The 20,149-nt window shown below is 39.3% G+C and overlaps 1 protein-coding gene across 4 annotated transcripts in view; it reads right to left on the minus strand.

The window, feature by feature from the left end:
• DENND5B (DENN domain containing 5B) overlaps positions 1-20,149 on the minus strand; it is a 141,022-nt gene that overhangs the window by 26,497 nt on the left and 94,376 nt on the right. For all 4 annotated transcript variants that reach the window (XM_042470629.1, XM_042470628.1, XM_042470630.1 and 1 more), the window contains 5 exons: positions 19,448-19,541; positions 12,610-12,741; positions 10,991-11,143; positions 7,865-7,943; positions 5,776-5,857 (listed from right to left, as the gene is read on the minus strand). In XM_042470629.1, coding sequence (XP_042326563.1) covers positions 5,776-5,857; positions 7,865-7,943; positions 10,991-11,143; positions 12,610-12,741; positions 19,448-19,541 — 540 coding nt within the window. The remainder of the gene's footprint in view (positions 1-5,775; positions 5,858-7,864; positions 7,944-10,990; positions 11,144-12,609; positions 12,742-19,447; positions 19,542-20,149) is intronic.

Genomic DNA, 20,149 nt, shown 5'->3' on the forward strand with positions numbered 1-20,149 from the left:
CAATTCTGTCCCTCCACCATCCACCTCTGGACTTGTAGGACCAATTCCATGTTCCTGCTTTTCTTCATGCCCACCATTTTGCCACTACATTTGCTCATGATATCCCTGTGCATATGAGAAACACAGTAATTTCACAATTCCCTTCTGGGTCCTGTATAGCTCAGTAAAAATGGCAGTGCCCATATTTATACCCGAAGGCATCTTTAAAAACACAATGTATGGTCAACACAACATAAGAAAGCAGAACCATGGAGGTACAAAATAGGAAAGTTTAACTGAGTGTGCCACTAGTACTATGTGGTTTTATTTTTATGTATTACAACAAGGGTGGGGAAACATGGTCTTTCAGGCATTGTTGGACTACATATTCCATCATCCCTAGACAGCGAAGAAGAATTGGAGTTGCAGTACAACTTTTGGATGGCCAAATGTTCTCCATCCATTCCCTGGACTTTAGAAGATATTTAGACTTTATTTTTCCATTTGCTAAAAAGGTGTAGGTTAGGAAGTGAACCAGGAAACGTTGACATCAATCCATTCCAAGCAGAGAGGTTCAAAATAATGCAAATTTTGTCTGAGGTGCAAGGAAATGTCCTTTACTTAATGCATGTGGTTTGAGTTCACAGCCACCATTTCTTAGATTACCTGGGCAAAATTTTAAGGAACTGTACTGCAAAGCAAAGCTAATGGTAGAAAGCACCATAAAAAAAAGAACTTGTCCCATAGTTGCTCCCCAAAATTAGATTAAGGCCCGTTACAAACGGGCCTAAAAGAGCGTGCTCCGCATGTGCTAGGGTTAGAAAGGGGCGTCCTTTCCAGACACCCCGAACCCTAGCACGCACGGAGTGCACACTAAATGGCAGTGGCCATTCCACATGGCCGCTGCCATTACGATGTCACGACCACGCCGCCTCTATCGTCACGCCGCGCCAGGGCGCATAGTACGCCCCTTCCCCGGCCGCAAAAGGAGCTCCTTTTTCCGTTTGCGTCACTGGGCGCAGCCTTCAGACGGCTGCGCCCAGCGACGCAGAGGAGAAAGGGGTTTCTCCTCCTCCCCGCCGCCGCAGGGTGTCCTTGGGGCTTGAAGCCCCAAGGACACCCCTTTCCAGGCTGCGGGGAAGGGGCCTTTTGCCGCTTCCCCGCAGCCTGGAAAGCAGAGGATCGGGGCCTCAGTGGCTGCCGCTCTGGCTGCTGAGGCCCCGATCTGGCAGGGAAACGGGCGGGTGCAGGCCGCCGCTTTTCGGCAGTCTGTAACCCGCCTAAGATTGCTCTAAAGTAGTTCCCCAAATAGAGTCCCCTTTGTACACAAGTGTAAATATACTATCTATTCTGGCACAGGAATTAAAATACAGTGGTACCCCGGGTTACGAATTTAATTCGTTCCGCGGCGCCGTTCGTAACCCGAAAGATTTCGCAACCCGAAAAAGCCATAGCCGCTAGCGCTGAAAGCCGCGATTTCGTGCGAAAAAGCGCCGAAAAGCAACAAAAATTTTTTCGTACGCAAAAAAAAAAACGTAACCCGGAACAGTTTTTTTCTTTCTAATTTTTTCGTATCCCGGAAATTTCGTAACGCGGTCATTTCGTATCCCGGGGTACCACTGTACTGTATATACTTGACTATAGGTCGTCCTCATGTATAAGTCGAGGACAAGTTTTGGGGCCAAAATTATGGATTTTGCTATGACCTGTGGATAAGTTGAGGGTAAAATTTAGGGGCATATGCCCCTAAATTTTACCCTCGACTTATCCACAAGTCATAGCAAAATCCATAATTTTGGCCCCTAAAGGATGAAGCAAAACAAAACAATGTCAAATAACTTACAAAATTCCATCAGACATAACTCTTTGTGCTTATTCTTAAGACTGGATAGATGAGAGAATAGAGGGGGTCGGTGATTCCCATATTATAGTCTTGCTTTACACCAGGAGATGGTTCCTTCTTTTAAATAAGAGTTAAGATACAGTACTTACATTGACCCGTGGATAAGTTGAGTCAGTTTTTGGGGGTCAGTTTTTTGACCGAAATTTCTAGACTTATACATGAGTATATCCAGTAGTACAGGTACCACAAACAGCAAAAATATATATAAAAAACAAAAACAACATCTTCCTTAACCTCCCTTTTAGTCCTGTAATTTCAGTGAAACACAACAAACTGATCTCAAACAGTTTTACTCAATTGTTTATGTAATTCAGTAAATGCTGATGGTCACAGGAAATGCCTGGCAAAGAAAAGGAGGCAAACTCATCCTGCAAAGTGTTTGGAGCAATCACTGTAACTGATCCACTGATAATCTGGCTCTGTTCTGCCCTGTTTCAGGATTGCCTCAGTCCCATAAAGGGCAACACCATGCTGCAGCAACTCCAACATCATCAGAATGAGGTGGGGTGGGGGCTGAGGGAGAAATGATTATCATGTGCCAGTGGCACAACACATCACATGCACAACCCCAAATGCTGCATTGTCTACTGCAACATTTTCAACAAAATTCCTGCCAGCATTTCCTCTGCAGATACCCTGGACTCTGGTAAGAGTTTTGCATAAGATGACAAGCATTTACTGTGGTTTCTTAATTGCTTAGACACTAAAGAGTTAGTGAGATGCATACACACACCCTGCCTGTCTGCAGTTCCCTTTGTTAATGATTCCCACAGCGTCCCTTCCTTGAGCAAAGGCCCAACAAAACCAACCCAAATTACACCAAAAAAGTGCTGCTTCTGGCATTTGCACATTTACTGCAGAGTAACCTCTTCATTTTTGGCTCAGATTTTGATAAGGCAGCTTTTAGGGCTTCCAGCACAACACAACTGGGCATATGATCAGAAGTCCTTGAAAAATACGATGTGCATTAGTCACTCGCATCATGATGAAAAGCACACGCTGTAGCTATTTCAAGCCTTTCGATAGGGGACTATATCAAAGCAGATGCCTCCCACTCCCTTCTTTGATGGGGAGCTCCATTTAAAGCACAAACACAACCAACCGATAGAAATCACTTCCCTAGCAATGCCAAAGGGAATGGGGAATCGGCATCCATGGTTGTTACCAGCATGCAGGAGAAGTAGGGCAGCTTTTTCCACCCAGAGCAAAAGGCAGGAAGCATTATTCCTCTCTATTCCTCTGCAGGGAAAAGCAAGCTCAATGAAACAAGCCCAGGAAGCAGATTAGACACAATTTATGACAGTTCTGGTGTTTTTCAGCTTTGTGATATACTGTCGTCTGGGAGGGACCAATGATGAACAGTGGCTTTTTAAAGCTGCTTTAACTCAGGGGTGGGAGCTATGCAGCTCCCCAGATGTTGCTGCAAAGGAAGTCCCAGCGATTGTAGCCAAAATAGCCAAAGATAAAGAATGATGGGAACTGTAGTCCAATAACATTTGGAGAGCAACACATCTGGTAAGCCACGGGGTGGGAAACTGTATCAGGTTCAATGGTCTCCAGTGGTCTTTTGGGGTTGGGTGGACTGCCAACATTACCACAAAAAACAAAACAAAACACAACGAAACAACAACAACAGCTATTCGAAGTGTCCAGGTGTTTTAGTGAAAAAAATATTTTTCCAATGTTAAATTGTGCAGGGAGAATAAGAGGCACAATCTATTTAAAAGGCTAATTGCTATTCTTGGAGGTTTCTAAGTCAAGCAACTAATTCTTTTTGGGGGCTAAAAAAGAAAGCAACATGGCGGTCCAGAAAGTCGAGAAGCATTGAGGACCCCAAGAAGAGCACTAGGGCCATACATTGCCAACATCTTCTATCCCTTTGAAAAGACTATCCCTTGGGAAATTGTTTAGGGACCAGAAACATTTGCTTCAGTATTTAAGTAGAAAAGCTTGATGCAACATGAAGACCAGCTATGTGATGTATTAGACAGAGGCAGCATGGAAGTGGCAATTCACTCTTTCTTGGATCCAGAAAAGGTTGGTGGTCCAGGGAGTCTGGAGGGGTCAAGAGCACACAGACAGTCCTGGGAAGCTGCACCATGCCCATCCTAGAGCATATGGCAATGCCTCAGTTTGTCTCCTACCATTTTATTTCATTTTTATAGCAAGTTTCAAAATAGTTATTTCCTAATATCAGAACTGCATTTTACCTTAGCAGATTGACTTCTTGCATAAGGAGGAATACGACTTAATGTGCAGCTGTCAGCTATTAGATCTTCACCTGGTATCTGAGGAATGCCAGTTGAAGAGTCAGTCTGTGTGTACCATCATGAACTGGCTCTGGCCAGAGAAGGGAATGACAGAGACCAGCCCAAAAGCTTCTGAACAGACTAAAGCAAGTTGGGGTCAATCTTTATCTCCTATTTGAGGCTTGCTTGCCACACTTTGCTCAACTAGTCCTAGCATGCACTACAGTTTTCCCCAACCAGATGCCCTCCAGATGTGTTAGACTAGAAGTTAGGTTCTTCCCAGCCAAGCTGTGGACAGTTCAAGTTGCAGTTCACCATATCTGGAGGCATGGATCGCACCAAGGGTTGAGTGGCAGACTGACTCAAAACTTGGCAAAGTTTCTTTTGGGACACTACAACTTTCATAAATCTTCCAGCCATTTAGAAAGGATTTTCCTTTGTTCTAATAAAATAAGAGTCAGATTCCATTTAAAGGAATGTGTTCATTCATCTTTGACTTAGTTTCTGTTAACATCAGAGCCTGGATTCTATCTCTCAGAATCTCCCACCAAGCATAACCACTGGTTACATTGGTTGGAAGATTCTGGGAGTAAACATCCAACAAAATAAATTTTTGCAAGCTCTGACTTAACTGGCGTTGCAACAGCAGTATTGTCACCCCAATCTGGCAACAGTGTTTAGAAGAGGGCCTCCAAGTGCATGTTTGAACCAAATATGAGTCCTCAATTTGAGAAGTCTAGGGAAGTGTTCTTGCCCTTCCTTGTGAGGGTTATAAATATAGAAGATATTCTCTATCCTTAATCTTGCTCTTTGGTCCTACCTCATATTCGCTTGAAGACAGGTTTCATAGAAATGTCTCTCATCTTAGATTCTTTAAGATTAATACCCATATCTGGAAGCCAGACTTGCAATGCTCATCTAACACAATCTGTCAACTTTCTTTCTACAGAAATCGCTAATTAATGACAAACATTTTAAAAAATGACTACCATTATGATCAACTAGATTCTTATGTAGTTTTTTGTGGGTTTTTCGGGCTATATGGCCATGTTCTAGAAGAGTTTATTCCTGACATTTTGCCAGCATTTGTGGCTGGCATCTTCAGAGAATGCTTACCTGGAAAAGTTGAGTATTCTCTGAAGATGCCAGCCACAGATGTTGGTGAAACGTCAGGAAGAAAATCTTCTAGAACATGGCCACATAGCCCAAAAAACCCACAAAAAACTATGGATGCCGGCCATGAAAGCCTTCAACTTCACATTAGATTCTTACGTTTCTACTGGTATCTACTGAGGTTTGGTTTCAGTATCAAGCATGGATACCAAAATCTGTGGATGCTCAAGTCACATTAAATACAATGGCATAGTAAAACACTCTTATATAAAATGGCAAAATCATGGTTGGGTTTTTGGAATGTGTGTGTGTGTATATATAAATTTTCAAACGGTGGATGGCTGAATAAATGGATAAAAAACACATAGCTATGGAGGGCTGACCATACATCACTGCACACTGGTTAAGTTTTATACAATGAAGACAAAATTTGTATCACAGGAACAAAGCCATCACAAAGCCACAAAATGCAAAAAAAGCGTTCACATCATTTTTCAAGAAAATTTTTTACGAACGAAATGTCATACCTACCTCATATCACTGATGAGTGAGACTCTCAGAGTAGGTAGCATAACCCCTGTGTCAGACTTCCTTCTTTCTGGCCCAGCAGCAACTGCAGAGGAGATAAGAGGGAAGAAGCTGTATTAATCTGTTAGCCACATTTTATCAATTGAAAGCTGAAAAAATAATCCTAAGCTTCTTTGAGAACTCCACTAGGACTAAAGTTATTATGCAAATGATTTTTACTTGTCTCCTACTTCAATACTATGGCAACTTACTGGTTATTTCCTGCTTTCAGTTAAGCTGGAGTGAAACTCTGAAGATTTAAGAATCATCATCAAATGCTGCCTTCTTTACAGCTGTTAGATCTAGCTAACTCTGTCCCACATTTCTGCACATGAGAAAAATCTTAATGTGAATTGATGAAATTGTTAAAATGTCAGAAGGATCGCAGTCATGATAGAAGGTGTCATATTCAGGGGAGCCATGTTGGCCATGCAGCAAAATAAAATCCAAAACCCACAAAAACAACAATATCATTATTGGCCAACCAAAATGAACAAAATACATTATGCAAGCTTTGGAAGCTCCATTGACTTCTTCATCAGGCAAAAGTTGTTTTTAAAAAAAATCACACAGGAATTGTATCTCATGTTTTTTTCTGTTGCAGTTTAGTCACTTTGGCAGGATCTCAATGCAAGCAGAGGCCCCTTGCTTCTTGGCCACATATGGACTTTACAATGTCCATGTCTTTCACAAAGGACAGAGGCACCATAGATCCCAAGAGGAGGCTACTAATTGAATTTAAATTTTACTGTCCTTTGTTTGAATCCTGACATGTCCAAGAGGGGAGTGGCCTGTGCATGCACTGAGATCTCCGTGGGTCTAAACCAATACAAGGTGACTAGATGCCCTTCTTTTCCAGGACACATCTTACATTTCAGCCCAGGAAGAATTCCAAAAGTCCTGCACTTTGACCGTGACTAAAAATATGAATTTATATTTATAGTATTGTTTTTAGCTTTTGTTTTGTAATGCCCTACATCTTCCTTGAGTGTCCTACATTTTGCAGTGCCTTGTCCTCTTTTGCAGTTATGGCATTCGGTCATCCTGAACCAATGGAGCTGCAACAAAAACAACATCTATACAAAATGTAGGCCTTTGACTCTAACTTCATTACTTTTCTTCTCCTGTATGATTTTTTAGCATCTTTGGTTTGAAGACAAAGCCAGTGGTGCTTTGAAAGCTTGCATTACATATTTTGTGCATTTTGGTTGTCCAATAAAGGTATTGCTGTTTTGGAGATTTTGTTTTATGATACAAGGTGTGTTATACTTTATATATCATAATCTGATTTCCACTCTCATCCCTCTTTCTCCCAAATTTTTCTACATTACTGAAATCACATCTTTTAGGTGACTGACTAGGCACAAACATTAAAGTGTTTACCCACAGGGCACCACAAAATAAATAATATGTAGGGCACAGCATGCCTTCAGTGCTCTCCCTAAAATTTGCATTTTATTTTTAAAAATGATTTCTAATTTTTAGTGTTTAGACATATTTGTACTACTTATGATGTGTCCTCAAAGTAAAATTTTGTCCCCTAGTTGTTGTTGTTTTTATTCAGAATGAAGGACACCAAACTGGAAACTGAGAAACAAACCTATTTTAAACTGATAGGAGTTCATTTCTATATTTAGCACCGAAACATCATGTAGAGTTTTTGATTAAAAATTCTGCTCTTTCAAACTAACCCACTGTAGACAGCATAAACAATTGAAACTTGTATAGTTGTAATTCTACACACCAAAAAAAAAAAAAAAAAAAGTCTTACAGCATTTTAAAGATGATAAATCTATTTTAGCATTAGCTTTCATGAATTATAATCCAACTGCTCAAATGGAATGTAATATCAGAGCCTTCTCTTTTGGGAATGCATCCCAACCAATTCCATAGTACATACGTCTAAGTAAACACATACAGAATTGCACTATCTCTGTACAATACTTTAAAATTTTCAGGTTTTTCAAACGGTAATAAAACACAGTAAATAGAGTAACTCTGCTGTAGGCACTACTGCAGTACACACCCATTTAACTAAAGAGCCTGTACTTACTTGGTGATTCTGCCAGTTGCTCCTGTTTCTCTTCTCGTTCCTGGTACTGAATTAAATGAGACCACAATGCAGATTTTCCCTTAAAAAAAAACCAAAAAGAAAAAAAAAAAAGATTATCAAACATGGGAAATATATGAGAGTACAAGAGATTAGGAGGGTAAACAATGGCTGAAGGCTGAACCCCATAATTGTGTTTTTTAAATCCTTAAATTGGGGAAGGAGAGAAAAAAGGAAAGAAAAAAAGCATTGGCCACCTTTGCATCTCCACTGAGCAAAATATTTTGGTGAACATTAGCTCTGGTCACCTTTGTATCTCTCCATTGAGCAAAAGACATCACTGTAATGTTACAGACAGCCTGTTATGTTAGGTCAGGCTAGGTGATAAAAGAGTGACTTCCCTCACGTCACACAGCAAATTTCATAAGTGGGCAAATGATTTGAACCAGGTACACTCCAACAATAGCCCAACATAGTTCTGGCTGTGGGTAAACTAAGAGAAGCCAAATATATTGGAATTATGCAGAAAACATTCCACTTTGCATCATGTGAACTTATAAGGGCCAAAAAGTCCTGCACATCTGATAGGATCAGGACCATATCATGTCTTTCTATTAAACTGTAATGTTTTGAGTGACTGGAAAATGCATTCTCTCATTCAAGTTAGAAGCCAAGTCTTTACAAAATATAAATGATAACATATCTCAGACTCATTTAAGCCATGTTATAATGAGCCAAAGGTTCATGCTTAACTCATGATGTGTTTCCTATGGGGAGGGGACGCTTCCATGAAACAAGCAGGCTAATTCTACACCAACAAAGTGGCAAAGAATATACTTTGCACATAAAATAAGACTCAAGTTCAATTCACATAATCTCTGATTAAAAGGATATCAGGTAACAGGTGTAGGGAAAGACATCTGCCTGAGACTGTGGGGAATAAATACCACGTTTGAGTCCCATTAGATACTGAAGAGTAAATTGCTTTCAATTACACTCACTGTGGATACAGAAGCACACTAATATGCACACAGAAGACACAAATCTGCTGGTTTACATCCACCAAATTAAATCTTCTGCAATAAAATGTGTGCTCTTTCATGAAACCATTTATGCAGAACAAATGTCCAATCATTGCACTCAGTTATGCATACTGTAAATGTGTGGAGTTTAGAACTTTTTTCTGTTACGGAAAACTACAGCATGAACAATTTGTTGTTTTTTTAAACTGTTCTCAAGTCACCTTTGACTCATGGTGACCCTGTGGATGCGATATCTGCAAAACTCAACCTTCATTCTTTCTGCTCACGTCCTGCAGGTTCAGGCCTATGTCCTCCCTGAACAAATCTAACCATCTGGCATGTGGTCTTCCTCTCTTTCTACAGCCTTCTACTGTTCCTAGCATCATTGCCTTTTCTAATGATTCATTTATCCTCATGATGTGGCCAAAGCATGAGAACCTCAATTTAGCATCCTTTTATTACCTTTTTAAAAGTATTTTTAAACCACATTCCCATTATAACTTTCATGCCAGTGTACAATAAATCAAAAACAATGGGAACAGCAGCTTAAAAACATCAACACCACAGTTAAAAGCATTAGAAAAAAAGATAATATAATTTAAAATAATTTAACAGGTCAAATGAAAGAGGCCAAATTACATTCTTGATACTCAGGATGCTGAAAATCTGGGTCTTTTGGAAAATTGCTTCTTTAGACTAGAACTAGATGGCTAGGGGCCTCAGGGTTTCTGAAAGTTGTAGTCTAAAAAACTTATCATTTTCACTTTCTCAAATCAAAGTTGTTTATAAATTAAGCATATTTTTCTAACTAATCTTGGCTAGAGAGAATAAAATATATATTCCTTAATACCCTAAGGGTACCAGATCCCATCTAATTTTGGAAACTAAGTAAGATCAGCTTTGGTTAGTACATGGATGGGAGACTTCCAATGTATACCAGGCAGTGTAGGCTATACTTCAGAAGAAGGAGCTGGCAAAACTACCTCTGAAATTCATACCACCATCAGTTGACAGGCGACTTGAAGGCACATACACAAAAAGAGAGAGAGGAAGAGAGAATACTGTACTGAACTTGCCTAGAGTATCTTCCCTCAACTTGGTTTCTCTAGATGTCATAGATTATAACATCTAGATTTGAAGTCTGGAAGTATATCACAGATATATTCATTTGGTGAAGACTGTTCTAGGGTAGCAAATTTAGAATTAAAATGATGCTGTATGACTGTGCCCTCCCAAAATCTTGGATAAAAGAGGAGGGGATATATCTCTGTGGGAGAAAATTTGTTCAATTGCAATAAGTCCCAGGTTCACCTCTTGGCACATCACTGCATAAAGATCTGAGATATCAGACCTAAAACAGGCTACTGCTTCAGGCCTTAGCTATCCACTACTTTGGGTACCCAACCCATCAACCTGAACCAGTAATGTCAATGGCCAAGAATTATGGGAGATGGAGGACATGTAAAGGGAACCACACTGCCTTTCTGTAAATAACAGTGGTCTATATGGGTCGGTGCAGCAACAATACAGTGGACCCTCCACATTTGCTGGGGTTGGGGCACAGGACCTCTATGAAAGCGGGAAAATACAATTAAAAAAAAAACACCACTATTTATTTTACCTGGGTGAACACCTCTCTAGGAATCTCTAGGTCCTCTCCAGGGCAATTCTATGGTCAAGACCTGCCAGAAGTTGACCATGAAATTGCACTGGAGGACCTACTAATGCCTAGAGAAGTGTTCTTTCTAGGAATCTCTAGGTTTTCCAGTGTCCAGTGTGGCTTTTGGCAGAAGGTGACAACAGAGTCATGCTGGAGGACCTAGAGATTTCTAGAGAGAACATATTGGCTTACACATTGTAAACTGCTTAGGGAGTATTAATTCACTGATAAGCAGTATAGAAATGTACTTGCTATTGCTATATTAATCAAATCACTGAATAATCAGATCTGCAAAAGTCAAAGTCACAAAAATGGAGGGCCAACTGTATATGGATAAGTTTCTATGATCCTATAATCAGGATCAACCCAATCAAAAATGGAAGAAAGAAAGTTAAAAACAATGAAATGAAATAATACAGAAGTTAGAGATTCTTTCAAGTTACTGACCTGTTTGACTTGTAGCCCATGGCTCCAAATTCTTTCCAGCAGGTCACAAAGACTAGCAATGAGAGTATTTTCTTCCAGTCCTGTTATGTTGGCTTCACCATGTCCCAGTTCCACTGCTTCATGGCCCATCTTCTCTACCAGCATACGTTTGGTCTGCAAATAAGCATTTTTTACAAGCTGACAACCATTTCCAAGCACCACTACCAAAATCATTGAGCTGCCAAGTGAGTTTACAATATGGATGTAGCAGCTACAGTCATCCATTTTAGCTCTTCTCTAGAACCCTCTGTGGCTAAAATGAAGTCAAGCAGTTGCTAGTAACCACTTCAAGACTGGAATTCTTTGTCCTGGTAAGTGAAGTTGGGAGATATGAGGAGCAGCATGTGTGTATATGTCTTCAAGTTGTTTGTGGACATATAGTGACCCCATGAAATCCATAGGGTTTTTCTTAGGCAAGGAATATATACATGTTTTAATTAAATGGGGAAAAAACATAGTAATGAAAAAGAATGCATCTGTCATGCTTTGCTTTAATGCCAAGTATATCTCTTATACTTATTGGAGGTGAATGTACCAGTTTACCCACTGATTCATGAAGTATAACCAGTGAACTGGTCAAAAATACCATGTAGTCTAAAATGAGAGCAGATGGGAAAGTATGGGCTTCAACAGGCAAACTACTTCCTCCGCTGTTCATAATAGGCAAATCACTATAACGTTTTATCCATGTACGCATTCACATAGTATCAGCAGGAAATCACAATGCAGAAACAAGCATTTGGGTACCCTACAGGCCAGGAACAGGATACCCATGGCCCTCTAGATGTTGCACTGTGACCACTGGTCATGCTGGCCTTATACTTATGGGAATTGGAGTCTGGCTGTAAATATGCTACTGTTTATATCATAGAAAATATGATAATGTGTTGCCACATATGGGATGTATAATGTGTTAAGATAAGTAGACTGCTGGGAAGAGATGAGAGCATGGAGGTAACTGGTAAGTGACTGGGAGTTTGACTATGTTTTTGAAAATATAAATGCGTTAGTCAGTTTGTGTCAGACTTAGTAGAGTTAGACCAAGGACAGCGATCAGAACAGTCACATTTAATCACAATTAAGTTAATTCAAAATGTAAGAGAAAAGAGTCAGGGATCAGCTGATTATAGAGCACAGAGTGAATCTGCGATGTGTGCTTAAGGAAGACTATGTAAAATAAGCATATAAGTAACTGTAATAACTAACCTATACTGTACTGTAATTACATGCATTTGAGCAACAAGTAATTATGAATGGTTTCATTATCTTCTTCTGTTAAATACATAATTTTGGCTATACACATATCTAGTGAGATTAAATTATTGATAAGGTCAGGCACAGTGGTGTTTCTGATGGCAGTGGATGTAAAATTGTGGTTGTCATCTTTGGTGACTACTGAATGGGGGATAAATAGAGGTCCACAGATTCAACAACTTCTGTAAATATTGCTGGTATGCCCAAAAGGTCAATCTGAATATTGAAGGATTATAGTGAGGAGAAACGCTTAGGAAACTCCTGAACACAGCACAGCACAGGTGTTTTCTGTTTTTCTGGCAAATCATGTTATACTTAAGACTCACCTTCATTCGACATTCTTTGAGTAAACCTTCCACAAATTTCCAGTTTGTCTGAGCAATTACTGCAGGAGAAAGATCAGAGAGTTTGGGCTGCCTCAGATTTTTCCCCAAAGTCCTTGCTTCTTGCATGTACTTCTAAATCCAGGAAGAAAAGAAAACTAGAATGAACACACACAAGGAAAGCAAAGACGTCTGACCTTCTTAATCTTATGTAACTGGCAGACTCACACTGCACTAAAACATAAAATGTATGTGCCAAAGTGATTTAAATCAAATTTTAAAAAGCAAGAAGCAAGAGGGCAGAAAATACCCATGCAAGCTTTTACTGCTTTGAGGGAAGACAGTTGCTACAATAATGCATACTGTCTGGGAAGTTCTGTCTAGTGAGCTTTTAACAATATTTCAACAGACACAAGCCTTGAAGATGCACAGGCAGGTTGCTTCAAGAAGGAACAGGGACAACTGGAACTTTGGTGCTTGTTTGTGAGCCAGATATATACATATATTTAGCCTCTACCGTTTTAGCATATCTTTGAACTAACTGGCAACAAACCGAGAGGATAGGGTGCTTAGATCTAGGTAAATTTGTATGTGAAGTCTACTTCTCAATTTTTTTTCAGTGGGTAAACCTGCTGTCCATCCACAAGAAATCTTAGTATCTGAGCAGTGTCTTTCCATCCATAAGTGAATCCTTCCATTCTTTTCTCAGCTCCTTTCTACCCCAAACCCTTAGTTTACTACACTGTGGCTCCTATCAACTACGAGATTATCAACTCTTCAACCCACCATAAAAACCTAACAATAATAAATAAAACCAAATCCAATAAATAAAGCACACCAGGAAACTGGACAATATTGGATTAACTACAGTTTTGTCATACACTACTCTTTATTTTTCTCCTCCTCATCAAAATGGGCATAACACTAACTGAGCGACTTTGAATGCTGTCCCAACTATAGTGCTAGCTCCTGCACGATGGCTGTAATGATGATAAAGAGTCTAGCTGCATTGATTCGATAAACAGTGAAATGCACTAGCAGACTTTTATTGAAAAATAATGCCTGCACATTTTGACTCAGATCTAACATTCTTTTAAAGGACGCGGAAAATAAAAACTTCAGGATCAGCTTGGTGTGTGTGTGTGTAGGTGTTGCCTTATCCTTCTTCTCCCTTCCCTTGGATACCAATGGGGAGGTATGGCCTGTTGATGATCCAAATGAACTATCAAACACTACATTTAAACACTACAACCTATACTTGATTCATTAAGTGCAGGGAATAAAACAGACTACCAAAGATATTTTACTGCCTGTTAGACAATATACCCATCTTCATACACATTCATGCTCTCAAGATAAAACTGAACACTGGATACTTTATTGCTCTCAAGTAATTTTCCTCAAATCTGCTGCATTGGTCTCCTTTAGCTTGCTTAACAGTAATGCTAACCATTCTAGGCACAAAGGTGAGGAAGAGGGAACGTAGCTTTTCACCAACTACATCTCACATCAGATCATATGCTCCAATTGTTAAATGAATATGTGGGATGCTGTTGTTGTAAACAGCCAAAGGCGTGTTCCGGATGGGCTCTATGGGGCGCCGTCGTTACGCGCGAGGGGTGGCGCTTCCTGACGCGCCTTGCCCCTCGCGCATAACGAGTACATCAAAATGGCAGTGCCATTTTGACGTTGCGCGCCGGAAGTGGCACCGCGAGTGCGCACCTCACGGCGCCTCTTCCGGGGCACAGGAAGAAGCACCATTTTGGCACTTCTTTCTTGCTGCGCCCGGGAACAGCGTGGTTTGGCTGCTGCGGTTCCCAGATGCAGCAACCGGCAGCGGCACGAGACCGCCCGTTTTGGGCAGTCTGTAACGCACCAAAGAGAAGTCTCTTGCTCCGCTGTAACAAAGAGTAGTCAACCTTTTTGCTACTCCCCTCAGAATGTTATGCATGAAAAAAAATTATAGGTTATTTTATACATCCTGACATTTTTATCTACAGATGTTTAAACTGATGTGGATGTTATCCATTCTGTTCAACTAGAAACGTGTACTTTTTATTTTTTAAAAGGTCTGCCCAAACCATAGAATGACACGAAGGAGTCTTTCTGGAATAAATTGTTTCAGTTCACATAGTCCCTCTCTCTTTTCCATTACAAGGAATGATCTCCTTGTAAGAGACAGGGTGAACATTTTCACTTGTTTCCTCACTGCCATAAAATTTCCAAAGCTAGCAATGTACACACTTAAGAAAAGAACAACAGGGATATAAATACGCTGTTACACCTACATTCTTTCCAGATCTACCTGACTGCAGAAAAAAAAAAGTGATGGCTAGAAATGAAGGACTGTTCTCTTTTTCTAAATTCAGAATCACAAGCTTCTTCTTGATCTCCTAGGCCTGTTACAGACTGCCAAAATAAAGCTGCTTCAGGTCTCTTTGGAGGTATGCTATTTAAATGATGCATGGGTCCTAAGAGTCCGGAGGTCGCACCAAAGCCACACTCCATTCCTAAGCACTGGAGTGCAGCTTTGGTGCAGCTTCCGGATTCTTAGGATGCATGCATCATTTAAACAGCATACCTCCAAAGAGACCCGAAGCAGCTTTATTTTGGCAGTCTGTAACAGGCCCTAGTTTCAGCAGCTCACAAGGCATAATGCAGGATCAAACTACATGTGGTGTAAACTTCGAATCAGCCTGGGAATTCAGGCAATCCCATCACGATTACAGCTTGCGGAAAGTTTTAAAAAAAAAACTTGAAAACTGCCCTCTTTCAAGCTACTATTCCTTTACTGAAAGAAGAGGAAGACAATCCCAAGCAGAAGCTGCAAGTTAACAATCACATCTAGTGTGAACCTCAGTTAAACACCTGCTACAAGTTATGTGTAATAATGCAATCCATTATCGGGTCCCAAAGGATGAGATTTATCTACCTCTCCAGATGTTGTTGGACTGCAATTCTCTAGATACTGTCATTGCCACTCTCATTAGACCTACTAAGCATAGCCAGTGGTAACCATTAACATCTGGAAGGCTACTTGATTTCAACCTTGGGCCAGCTAAACTCACAATCCTGATACTATCACATCAATTCAGAGCTTGGAACTAATATGTTACAACTACAGTAATGATGTCACCTGTAACATGTTACTTACATGAGTGTTTACTTACCAAGTACTTATTAATTCCGTGTACCTTTATTTGATACTAATATAATGTACCTTTATTTGATACTAATACAGTAGATTTATGCTAATGACTAAGGCTAACATGTTACTTTTAATCTCAAGCTCTGCAACAATTTGCAACTTCACCTCCAAACTAAAATAAGTGATTGTCTAAGTCCTAAACAATGAATGACCTGGGAAAACATCAGGGAAGAGAAAGCTAAAGCTGGAAAAACTAGTGAAATAAAAGGAAGAGGAAGAAGATGTGTGGCAGTAATTCAAAGTGTGGTTCTAATCAGACAAGTGAGAAAAAAAAGATCTATCTATACTTGCCTTTGCAGATTTCTTTGAGGAGACTAAAAAAGCAAATGGGGTTTAAAGGTACATATAGGGTTAGCTTTGTCTTTGTAACTTGATTGTCCAATGTCTTCAGTTTTTGGTACTTCAACAATGTTGAAGAAGACAAAGAACCTGAATTAAAATGTTTCTTTCAAGTTTCATATGGTGAAACTGATCACAACTAATTTGTATCAGTGCAGCAGTCACTCGAGTCTTAGAAAATGTCCTTTTTTAGACTACAATTTCCAGAATTCACAACCCAGCATGGCCAGTGGCCATGGGATGCTGGGAGTCATGTGAAAGGTTAATTTTTTTCCTAAGCTCTTGGATAACCTGCTTGATTAGTCACACTTCAAACTACCATGGAGATGTGCATGAAATTCTACTCCTAGGAAAAAAGCAGTGGTTTGCGTGATGAAGGCGATGGGCAGTTCTTGGCAAAATTAAAGAACACATACCAGGCAACATTCTGAGAATGATTTTTTAGGTGGCCGTGCAGGAGCGGGTGGGCCCTGATCCCACTCCCAGAATGCCATTGAGTTCTGACGAATCAAGAACTCCTCCGATGGCTAAGAGGAGGCAGACATAACCAATGGAAGACAGTAGATGGAGAAAAAGAAGAAGGCAATATATGCATGCATAAAAGTAAAAGCAAAAACAGAAAGGGGAAAAAAGAGTAAATTCAGCACTGATATGAATAAATTAAAAAGCACAGAACTGTAATAGTGAACAATAGTAGGCAAGACTCTGAGCTATCACATTTAAAAGCACTAAATGCTCAAACTTTTTCTGTACTCTCAAGAACTGAATGGTGAAGATAGACCTCCAATTAATCAACTGGATATTTGGCACAGCAGATATTAATATATTAGAGAAACAGAGTAAATAATAATAATAATAATAATAATAATAATAATAATAATAATAATAGCTATTATTTATTGGTGGGTGCATATATAGACACTGGTGTGATGCAGTGGTTTAAGTGTTGTACTAAGACTCTGGAGACTAAGCTTTAAATACCCACTTGGCCTTGCAAACCCACTGAGTGACCATGGTAAGCCACACTCTCTCAGCCTCAGAGGAAGGCAATGGCAAACTCCCTCAAAACAAATCTTGCCAATAAAATGTCATGATAGGTTTGCTCTAGGCTCGACATAAATCAGAAATGACTTGAAGGCACACAAGAACAACAAGACCAATGTATAGACACAGAGATGTATATATTGTTAAAGGTGATATGATTTGATAATGTATTTGTTGTACTGTTATAATTATGTTAACTGGGGTAATTATTAAATAAAAATGTAAAAAGATACACATGCCACATTGCTTTGTAATCAGTGGAATAAGCTTTCAAAGTTGCATATATAAACGTAGGGTCTACCCCATCGTACTCCCCCTGCCAAACTGCAGGCTGCAATAACAGAGAAGCCTGAGAATGTTTTACTTTGGAAGAATAAAAAATAAAAGAAAACGTAAATTTGATCACTGTGAAAAGGGATAGTGTTTTGTTTTTCTCTTAAAGGAGACAGAATGAAAAGGGAAGGAAAATAATAAAAGCAAGATGTGGTCTAATAAGTCATACAGGAATTTCCAGGTTTCAAGTACAAATATAAAGGTATCTATAAAAGTGTTTTTCTCATTTAAAATACTAAATACTATAGCATCTTTATCTATGCACTGCTCTCTCTGATGTGCACTCCTTGCTACCACCACATAGAAGATCACCCCAAAAACATTTTGTTGCCTGAGGATGAGTAGTAAATATCCCACCTGCCCACCCCCCCCACCCCCTATCATGGTGCATAGTATCCACAATCAGTCAAGTCATTTCAGCTCCTGAAACAGAAACATCACAAACCTGCATTTTCTCTTTCTCCAGCAGTAAAAAATAAATTAAAAAAAATAGAATGGAAATATCATAAATTAAATGATTAACTATTTGCTGCCCTTTCACTGTACTCCATCTGCTGTCTGAGGCAAATTTATTTATGGTATTTATACCCCACCCTTCAGCCCTAAAGGCTCTCACTTTGCCTACTGATAGGAATGGCCTTGCCACAGAACTGAGTTTGGAAAACAAGACAGAACTCCCTTGCTTTTCTGAGCATTTATTGTTTAGAGATTGTTGATTAACATCTCCTATGTCACAGAAGATACATCTCTGTCCATTCAATTTCATGAGGGCTTCACTTTGAAAGAACAGGAAGGAAGAGATTTTAAACATTTTCACTCCCCACTGATTCACATGTTCAGTGTGCTGGACATCAAAGCAACTACTCATTCTGCATTTAAGTAAATGCTAAATGAAAGTAGCATGGTAATCAAGCAGGAGATCTGTCATGCTTTTTTCAAAAGACTTGTGTTAAATTGAGTGAACAGAGAGATCATATTGGCTTACTACAATTTGATCTAACTTCCAAAATCTTCAGGAACTGTAGCTAGTCCAGAATTCAGAGAAATGCTTGTGAAAGATCACTTACAGGAATGTATTATCCTTGTCTTGCAAAGTCTGCTTCTATTGTTGACCAATTTCTTTCCAGGACAATTCTATGTTATAAGGACAACCTCTAAAACCTACATAACTCAGATCCAGGATACTGCTAGGAGCACCTAAATTTGGAATCCTTTGCCCCGAGAAGCTAGACTGCCACATGGTGAAATATAAGGAAAGCAGGTACCAAAGATCTTCCTGTTCAGTTGGCTTCTTTAATTTTTAGTAATATTGTGTTTGAGCTATGCTTTTTTATTATATTTTATAATTTTATTGATGTTTAACTGCTATTAACTATCCACTGTAGGTGGTGTGTAAACACTAAAAGGCAGAATAAAGTCTCATATGAATATAAACAAACTCCTTCCAACAACACCTTCCTGCTATTTTCTTTTTGCTAAAGGATTTCTCCATGTTTTCTTTCCCCTGAACACATACTGCTGTCTCTTGTGAGAACAAGCTAGGAGACCACAGAAACAGACCAAGAGTTTTAAAATACCAACCCTTTGAGAGGAATTATTTTTGTCTTGTGAGAATAAACCCTGATGTGTGCAGAAACACTGATGTTCAACTGCAGTAGTATACTGTGGCAATAAACATTTATGTCAACATTCTATGTGGCTTTTTAATGCAATTTAAAAACCCAAAATAAAGCATAGATGTTACATTTAACATTACCCATGCATAAACACTTTCTTGCTCAGCATTAAATGTTTCAATTATGTTCTTGGAAATACATCCAAACATCTAAAAGTTGTTTCACATGTTTGGATGCTCAGTAATGATTTTGTAAATTCTTCACAAACACAAACACACCTACAGTTAACCATAGCACTTACCTCTCTTAAATCATTGTCCAAACTAATGTGCTCTGAATGCTGTCGGATGCGATCTTTCCTGCGTTGTGCTGTAGCACTGCGACTCACCCACCGACTGAGATTATTTGAAAAAAATGAAAGAAGATGGGAAGATTGCAATAAAATTTCAGTTGGATTAATCAAATGATGAAACAAAATCATGGTTTTAACACTGTTAACACATATTCTCACAAGTCTCTCTAAAGATTACACAGATGTCTGACTCCTACTCCTAGTCCCACTTACAGAAAACCCATTGAATCACTGGGATTTACCTAACCACTGGGATTTAAATTGACTCACCATTCCACAGTGGGTCTTATCTAGCTGGGGCTATCAATAGGATTCAAACCATAATGACACATTAAAAACTTGTCAAGATGAAAAAAAAATGCTGAGAACAGAGCAAGCATGTCATGAACACATTCTGAGTTATTCTTTGCTGGCTAATATAAACACAGAAGTGGCAGTGACCTCAAAAGAAACTACTTCAAATTAGTCCGAATACAAGAAATTAATCAATCAATATCCTTGATAAACAGCCAAGCAAGGAGTCTGCCATTTTCCAAGATAGCTGCATTGTAGAACAGCTAACACCATCAAACTGCTCTTGCTAATATTTAGTCTACTATTCTTATAATTTGAATTCTATCCTCTGAAGCAATAAAATATTTTTTTTATCTT

The sequence above is a fragment of the Sceloporus undulatus genome, chromosome 5, assembly GCF_019175285.1.
Source record: "Sceloporus undulatus isolate JIND9_A2432 ecotype Alabama chromosome 5, SceUnd_v1.1, whole genome shotgun sequence".
NCBI classification, from domain to species: Eukaryota; Metazoa; Chordata; class Lepidosauria; order Squamata; family Phrynosomatidae; genus Sceloporus; species Sceloporus undulatus.